Raw genomic sequence first — 8,935 nt, forward strand, 5'->3', positions numbered from 1 at the left:
CTCATCAGTCATTCCTCATACCATATAATACAGGTCTCTTTGTCATTTACTCTGAGTAAATGTTTAAAGTTTACCTAGATTAGCATTGTCAAATTATTGTAATTTGGTTCCCATGAAATTTAACACAAAAAGTCCCAGTTCAAGTCATGAGTTTAAGGAACACAGCTTTGGGCAGTTTGGATATGCAAGTGTTCCTTAATGTGTATATTTACTTCTCCATCTCCATCAACATCCTTTCATACTGAGTTCAAAGCCGACTTGTTGGCCTTCCTCTCCTGCCTGCTATACTTCTACCTTCTCTTGGTGTGTTTGTATGCATGTCAGCGCGGTGTATACACTTGTGCTGTCTCTATTTCTCTGTCTTTCTTACTCTCTTCTCTTGGTCCTCTCTCCCGGCGGCTGACGTTAGAACGACATTCTCTCGCATCACCTCCAAAGGAACCTCATGTATTTGGACAACCAGGTGGGGTAACCGCATGGCATGGTTTAAGGCATGGCTCGTGGTCTTTGACCTTTTGGATGTCAAGGCTGTTCGCTCCGAAGCTCTTTTTTTGGCCTACTCCATGGTTATGAGGGTTATGGTGTATTGTTTTGAATTTTGAGCTAAAACCTTAACAGTGGGTTGGCTTATCCCTATGCAAGTTGACATGCTGCTGTTGTGTCGAGGAGATTTTACTGATCCTGTGCTGCTTTTATTACAAATTATCCAGACAACTCGATTTTTTTCAGCTATCCCTTATTGACGCCTCAGGTTGATATCTCAAGTAGATCAGCAATGTCTTATTTAGAACAATATTGGTCCTCTCTGTTTATTTGCTTTCTGTCTTTTTGAGTATGTTTATGATATTGACCAATATACAATTCTTGTTATCAAGTGGTCGGTCTTAAAATATTTATGAAGCACAATAAAGCCACAGTGCTCACTCTGGCTGCTCTATTATTAATCCTTCCGGCAGTATTTCAAAGCCGCTTATTCATTAACTGTATTGATGTTCTGTGTCTTCCCTCGTCTTATATATGATGAATCCTTTGGAATAGTTGGTGCTTTTTTCTACCCAGAGTACCTGGCATCAAATGCGCTGTGATCTCCTTTTTAAGAGAGCCAGTGCACGAGGAGTCAAGTGTTGGGTCTGACGTGAAGCCTTGCCATATGGACTGACACATTTCCGTATTGCTCCTCTCCACACTGAACTAGATGAAGGACAATGAGCCTTTAATCGCCATGACACACAGTTTGATTGAGAACTCAGCCGCAAGGCCTCAACTTTACCACCAAGTAAGGGCCGGCCAAGGCTTTGTTCCTCGTCTCCCTGTCTCCAGTCGCTGCTGCCGTTGTTGATGTTTTCGTTTCGTTCTCTGGTCTTGTCAATGCAATGCTACCCCCCCCCCCCCCCCCCCCCCCCCCCCACACACACACACACACACTCCTTACCGCTGTGGAAGTCTTCATGGCATCACAAGACCAGTCCCTGTGTGTTGCTTGTTTCGCTGCACCATCCATTGCCCTGATTCCACGTGAGAGGTTGTTTACCGTTGTAGGGCATGGCTTGTAAACAACAGTGTGGTGTGTGTGTGTGTGTGTGTGTATGGCTCCCATGGGTCGTCGGATCCCTTCTCCTCGTGGTTGTGTTTTATGTGTCTGGGCAAGGTGTAGTTTATCCTGCAGTAAAATTCCTGCTGTGTTATGTAACGCGCTAGTGCGCTAGTTTTGAAGTCTTAACTGGCTAATTGGTGTCCAAATTAGTAGCACGTGTGAAGGCTACACTATTTTGGAAACAGAGCAAAGAATGCAGCATCAGTTCCGAACTTAAATGAATGGCTTGGTTACGACAGGCGTTTCAATGCGAGCCGTTCTGACGGATCCACAAAAGGACTGTTGAGACGGCAAGTGTAACAAAGCCTTAGTTTTGTTTTTGTTTTTATGCAGTAGAGGATTGGGATTTTATATCCACCAATGCTTGAAGGAGAACATAGTAGTGTCTCACAGTTCACATTATCCAAAGGCACACAATTGATCTTAACATAATTTAAAAGTAAAAAGTAAAAGTGGTTGTTTCAACAAAGTTTCGGCTCTGCTATTTAGCCTTAAAACCATCGTCTAGAACTAACCATTCTGCAATTACCCTGTAATAACACCATCCCATAATACCAAGGAAATACGTGACACTTTATTTGCTTTTCTAGGCCAGTAAATTCAGGCATAATGACGCACTATGTACACACTGGTTTGGTAACAAAAAAACAGACCTGGAATTAATCTGTAGTTAGACGGTGCGTTGTGTCAGGAGGCTTACGTCGCGGACACAGGAAGCTGTATTTAAACATCGACTTGTTTAAAACTTGCCCGTCTACATTCTGCTCTCCCTGTCCTTGTCCTCCTGATGGCTGATGGAAGGGATAGAGAGGGATCGGTGTGTGTGTGTGTGTGTGTGTGTGTGTGTGTGTGTGTGTGTGTGTGTGCGCGCAAGACTCTATCTCTGTTACATCTCGCATATCTGTATCTGCCACTTTTGCGACCGCCTCTGGGGGTGTAAAAGTGCTGAGGACAAGGCGTCCCTCACCAGCGGAGTCTGGCTCCTGTCCACCCCACCCACCCCACTGTCGGCCCATCCCCCATACCGAAGCACCCTGGGCTATGGCAGGGCCTGCATGATCCTTGTGTTTGAATATGCAACACATTTTCCTGTACAGGTTTCCCCTGCTGTAATTGTGTTTTGTGGTCGAGTTTAGCAATTAGAAGTTGTGATTAGTATGTTTAGCAATTAGAAGTTGTCATCAGTATGTTTACCTCAGCCCAGGTTGTCGCTATTGTGTGTTGTTTCCTTTGAAATGAAACTATTAAGACATGAATGCCTGGTTTTGAAACGATGGAATCCAATGCAGTCGTGCAACTCGGGGTGAATTTATAATACGGTCAGACTGGAGCCTCAGTATGACTAGCTTCTCAATAATGAGGAGTTCTGCTAGACGACACAACCAAACGATGTAGCCACAGTCGCCAGACATGCCGTGTATGTGCTGCAAGACAGACTAACTACTGAGCACGACTATTCAGCCCCCAAACACATGCGTTGCCCCCTGCATCAGCACTTGGAACAGAGTTATTTCGAGCCTTCCCCTGATGGAGACAAAAGCAGTGTTAACGTTGAAACACAAGTCACCGGAATGGCGGCTATGTTTAGACTGGCTGCAGGGTAGAAAGTGTTGCTTTAGTAACAAAGTTTGACTAACTGTGAAAAATGACCTCCAAACCAAAGAACCCCCCCCCCCCCCCATTTCTCCCTCCTGCTCCTCTTCACGGCGACGCAGAGAGATGAAGCCTTTGGCGCGACACTGCATTAGATCTCCAGTCTGTGTCCATGTTGGCGGTGCGGGTTTCTCCACAGCTCTGACTAACCCCTTTCGTTCTCTTCCAGCTGAGTCCAGACGACTACAGAGCTCACCCGTACATGAGCAGGCAGGAAGAGGCTGATGTTGATGTAAGTCCCAGCCCATTAGTTCCACTCTCGTGCCCTCATCATGTCATCCTGAAGTCAGGGGAGGTGACTTTCTTTGCGGGTTCTTCTTGTGCTTTACAGACCAAGCTCAGCCGCCTGTGTGAGCAGGACAAGGTGGTGAGGGCCCAGGGGAGCAAAGTACAGCAGCTGCACCGCGAGAAGGTAAGTGGGGGTCCACCTTTTTCATCAAGTCATTACTCTACACACTGGTGTTTATAGGGCTTGTCGTCACAATGCATTATGGGAGGCCCAGTTGGAGATACCCAGCCATTTTGAGAGTTATAGTAATGCCAAATCCTTAGTCAACGTAAACATACCGAAACCTATGCTAATGAAAACGTTCCAATGCTCCTATGCTCTCAAAATGGAAGCGGTCTAAGCCATGTGATGTTGCGATGTACAAGCCCTATTCTGTATCGACCTGACCGTCGGTGTTACACTGAACTTAGAAATAGAAATGTAGAATATGTTGTAGGGCTGTCCGCTGAAAGTCGATGATTCGAATCATCAATTGGGAAACCCCGCAGTCGACTCCGAGAATCTGAGTCGACTGCGGGGTTTCTCGCCGTCTTCCTTTATTTTTTTATTTTTATATATATATATTTTTTTCGTCAGTGAGTGGTGTGCATTAATAGCTCTAATGATAATAATAAAGAGAAGCTTTATTTAGACACTGTCCATGTCACTGTGGCGATTGATTCATTGTAACTTTGTTTGACAGAATCTCACAGAGGGAAGTGGCTGTCTCCCCTAACATTATTGCTACATTTTCTCTAGGAGCGCAGTCAGTGTGGCAACACAGCGTTGTGTATTCTTTCGGGCTCAATAAATGCAATCAGATCGTGAACACGGGGCTCATATAGTGGATTATCCACTAGCCTATACATGAGCCCCGTGTTCCTTATCGGACCGCATTATGGGCAGGAGCCTAATTAAAACCCGACAGGAATAAGTTGGCTACAATTCCGACGAGTTTGATTGACAGAAAACTGTTCAGGTGAGAACGTAATGAGCGCAACGCGCAAGCATATATAAAAGGCCTATAGCCTACCATAACAGAGTGTTAATAGAAAGAAAACTAATTTTTTAAACCTCCAAAAGACCTGCCCCGCACGGGCCCCGAATAGTCGAATCTCTGGACTGAAAAAGCAGATCTGATTCGACTCAGAAAATTCTGAGTCGGGGACAGCCCTAATATGTTGCCGATAGGATCTGGAACAGAGACGTGTTTCCTCAAACATTGACATGAGCTTGTGTGTCAACGAGCGAAAAACCCCAGGACTTTCAAATTGGTGATACTGTTTTTACTTTCCGCATTGGAAGTTTGTCACGACCCCCGGGGGAAATTCCATCGACACATTAGCATTCATGAGCTGCTGTTTACTCGAGTGCGTGTCTGGCAGAGAGCGTGAACTCATGTCTCCCCGTGCACCGCGTCCTCTCCCCTTGTCCCGCTGTTTTCCGCAGCACACCCTGGAGACGGCGCTGCTGTCAGCCAGTCAGGAGATCGAGCTGGGCTCCGGTAACCCCGCCGCCATGCAGAGCGTGATCCAGCAGAGAGATCTGCTGCAGAGCGGCTTGCTCAGCACCTGCAGGGAGCTCACCAGAGTCTCTGCGGTAAAGAGGCCGATGCACGCATACACTGGGCTGGGCAGGGCTCGCACTCTCTCTGTAGCACCGCCGAATACCATTGGAATATTTAACGCTCTCTGCGAGGCATAAACCGATGAAGGGCGAGATACCGTAGGAGTTAATGGATTGCATGTCAGGCTTATTTATATAGCGCCCTTCATACACAATGCGCTGGTCAGAGAGCTGTACATAGACAGTGATCCCATGTTGATGATATTTACAGAGGCTTATTATTGGATTATGATGATAAAGAAATTATAAATTATGAAAGCTTTGAAGGAGCGGAAATGGCCAGGAGCGAACACACACACACACACACACACACACACACACACACACACACACACACACACACACACACACACACACACACACACACAAAGGGGAAGGTGCTTTATTGTGTGTGTGTGTGGTGGCGCTAGGAGATGGAGCGTTCGTGGAGGGACTACGACAGGCTGGAGGGAGCTGTGAACGCCGCCCGGACCAACCTCCTGGAGCAGCTTGAGGCCCTGGGGAGCCCGCAGGTAGGGGCCACAGTCCGTAGGTGCACATCACAAACACTCTGGTGGTCTCAAAGGTTCCTGAGCCCTGTCTTGGTTCATACCTCCTATTATTTAGGTTACTCAAACAAGAGAACAACGCAAAACTTATAGTCCCTGACATCATCTCTGAGCGTATGGAGGAGCGAGGGAAAGAGGAAAGAGGTTGAGAGAGGAAGGGGAGAGCCTGGGATTAAATGTTTACTTGTAAAGCCCTTCTTTATCACATCCATCTCTGTGAATGAATCGGAGGAGAGAGGTACGGACAACCTACAGGCACCTGATAACAGAGGACACCCTCCACTGCACCCAGTAATTGCCTTCGAAAAAGCCCAAACTTTTCTTTAGCAAAGCTGGAGGTATGGTAGGGGTTCTGAGCACCGCCTGTTCTTCGGGGACCAGAGATCAAGGCGGCTTGCCGGCTGATTGATGACTGCAGCGATGAGCGGGCGTGCCTCAATTAGATCTGTGTTTTATCTCGTCTTTCATCGGGGGTGGGGGTGGGGGGCGAGGAGGGGAAGACACTCACTATTCCTGCTGGAGTATGAGTCAGAGCCTAGGCTGAGTTAGAAGTTCCGGTGGTGGGGGCGGGGGTCTTGGCTCACTGCAGCTTTAGGTGGCCTTCTTTACACACACACACATACGCGCACGCACACACCTGTCGTGAGGATGCTGTGGATAATTAACTGGCCATAATCCCTCCCTCTCTCTTGATCAATCCTGAGTGCACCCCAGAGCACTCTCCTCCCCTCGCTTCGCGGCCCCTCCCTGCTCTCAGTGAACTACTGCCCGAGTGTTCCAGCGTGACTGCACACCTCACCAGGCCCATCGGTTTCCCCCACTCCTCCCACTACCAGCCTGCTGCTCCGCCCTTACTCCCCCCACCTCCTGCACCACTGTTCACCTAAGTTTACCCCAGAGCTCAAATTAATTCACTGTTTTGCACTGTTTGCTGTTACTTTTTCCAAGAGCAACCTGCAGTGAATTCATGTCACTGAGGAGCCGATGGAGTGGTTAGGGCATTGCTCAAGGATGCCTGCTGGCTAGGCTGCGGATATTGGGAATCGAACCCAGTAGCCTTCAGCTACTCAGCTACTGGCTAGAAGCCAGAAACCAAATAATCTAAACCATGAGACTATCCTGGTCATTCAGTTACATAAACACCGACGTCTTTACTCTGTGTGTGTGTGTGTGTGTGTGTGTGTGTGCGTGTGTGTGTGTGTGTCTCCTCCAGACGGAGCCTCCCAGTCAGCAGCACGTGAACATCCAGAAGGAGCTGTGGCGGATCCAGGACGTGATGGAGGCCCTCAGCAAACACCGGCCCCAGGGGCCCGGGCCCGACGGCTGCCACAGCTCCGTGCCCATGAACGAGGTGAGGCGCCCCCCTGCGCGCACCGGACCGGTCCGGGGTCGGGTGTCTGCGTTTTCTTTTTTTTCTTTGCCTTTTTTGCTCTCGTTGTGCCGGCGGCTGCCAGCGGGGGCATTGGTGCTCATGTCCAGAGTGTTCAGTCAGCCCGCGGTGGGGCTGGGGTCATCCCGGGCGGCCCCCGTCACGGAGCTGTGGTGCCTCATGTGATCCACAGAAGCAGGGCCACCAGGAGCAGGAGCCGCGGCCGGGGGAGGTTCCCCCGCGGCCGCCCCTACCCGAGTCCTACGAGTCCAACCCTCCCTCCGTGCCTCCCCTGCCCTCCCTCGTCGGGGTCCGCCCCTCCACCCTCCACAGGCCGGAGGAACGCAAGAACGGCGCCCGGAACGGAGCGCACAGCGTAAGGCTGTTATGGTCCCGCCGTGGCTGTCTCACCATTCCACCGTAGCCCCCCCCCAGCTGGCCTGCCTTTCACCACCGTTTTCTCTGTTTTTTGTTATCTGTATATTTTTTTATTCATGCTTTTTTCTTTTTTGTGTCAAACCCATCAAGTTATCTGTCGTCTGCAGCCTGCCAAAGCGATGCCTGAAACGCACATTTATCTTCTGTTGATTTCAGTTGTTTTGATTTATCTTTTTTGCTGCACATCGTTTTTCGTTTTAAGATGTTTTGTTTTCGTGATTGCGTTTCCTGTTTTTCTTCATTTTCTGTAGTCCTGTTTTGATTTGTTTTCTAGCGTTTATGTTGTTATCTGGGGTTGCTGTAGCATCTCGTCTTGTGTTCCCTCTGTGATGAAGAATCCACGACAAAGCACCCTGATGTTTCCGCTTTGTGTTTAACTTTACTGTTCCACCAAAGACACGGAAACGGCTCTTCTCACAACCACCCCCCTCCCCCCTTCCCTCGATGCTGAGCCTAAAACGTGTGATGTTCTCTTTCATCACCATCCAATCACAATAACTCGGCCGTTCTGTTAGACTCCGCAACAATGCCATGGTGTCATTCGCCACAATACCAATGACTCACTCTGGAGCCTGAAGGCCCGGTCGTGAATCATCAGCCATCGAGCCGTGGGTGGATCTCTGACTGTTGTGTGAACGTCTGCCTTGTCTACCCCCCCGGGTCCAGGGACCAGACTACCGGCTGTACAAGAGTGAGCCGGAGCTCACCACGGTGGCCGAGGTGGACGAGAGCAACGGAGAGGACCGGTCCGGAGGAGACCACCTGGGGGAGAGGGAGTCCTCCGCCAGCAGAGGTACCGGTTCTCCTCGGTTCATCTGTACTTTGAGCGCGTCTTGCTACACCAGACAATGGACTGGGAGAGCCTTGTTGGGGAACATCTTTTGGTGCAGACCTCGAGCTAGCGAGGTCCGTCAGCATCTTATTCTGATTTCATTGGTATAATTGATTCAGCCCCTTTTATTTGGAAGATTCCTTGATGCTGTCACATCAAATGTGTATTGTAATAGGAGTTTTTAGTGTCTTATGAAGTGTTTGCAACCCCTCTGTGGTTTCATTGAAGAAGCAGCCACAATGTGTCGTAAACCGTCGTCCTTCTGCGTTGCTCCAGGAGTTTGCTACCCAGTGGGCATCGTACCCCCGAGAACCAAGTCTCCGATGATGGAGTCCTCCTCCATAGGGTCCTATGTCACCCTGAGGAAAAGCAGGAGGCCCGAATCCAGAAACGTGAGTAGAGAACCGATCCGAACCGCCTGGTACTCACCGGGACCAGAAACCCTGTGATCATATCAGGAAAATAGCTTTGGGATGAGGATTTTAGTTGATAAACAAATCCAAGCAAGATACCATATTATTGTGCTCTTCATGCATCACGTTGTAGGGATGTAATGGGCCGTCACGGATAACAGCTTGTTTTTCAATGTCGGATTTGTTTATCTGTC

General features: G+C 49.0%; 1 protein-coding gene across 2 annotated transcripts in view; it reads left to right on the top strand.

Annotated features, from left to right (window-relative positions):
• LOC307080336 (pleckstrin homology domain-containing family A member 5-like) overlaps window positions 1-8,935 on the top strand; it is a gene marked incomplete at its 5' end in the record, with an annotated part of 65,491 nt that overhangs the window by 49,242 nt on the left and 7,314 nt on the right. For both annotated transcript variants that reach the window (XM_079743003.1, XM_079743004.1), the window contains 7 exons: window positions 3,417-3,479; window positions 3,579-3,659; window positions 4,965-5,114; window positions 5,552-5,653; window positions 6,903-7,040; window positions 8,163-8,289; window positions 8,605-8,720. In XM_079743003.1, coding sequence (XP_079599129.1) covers window positions 3,417-3,479; window positions 3,579-3,659; window positions 4,965-5,114; window positions 5,552-5,653; window positions 6,903-7,040; window positions 8,163-8,289; window positions 8,605-8,720 — 777 coding nt within the window. The remainder of the gene's footprint in view (window positions 1-3,416; window positions 3,480-3,578; window positions 3,660-4,964; window positions 5,115-5,551; window positions 5,654-6,902; window positions 7,041-8,162; window positions 8,290-8,604; window positions 8,721-8,935) is intronic.

This window comes from Pollachius pollachius (genome assembly GCF_949987615.1).
Source record: "Pollachius pollachius genome assembly, chromosome: 9".
Lineage (NCBI taxonomy): Eukaryota > Metazoa > Chordata > Actinopteri > Gadiformes > Gadidae > Pollachius > Pollachius pollachius.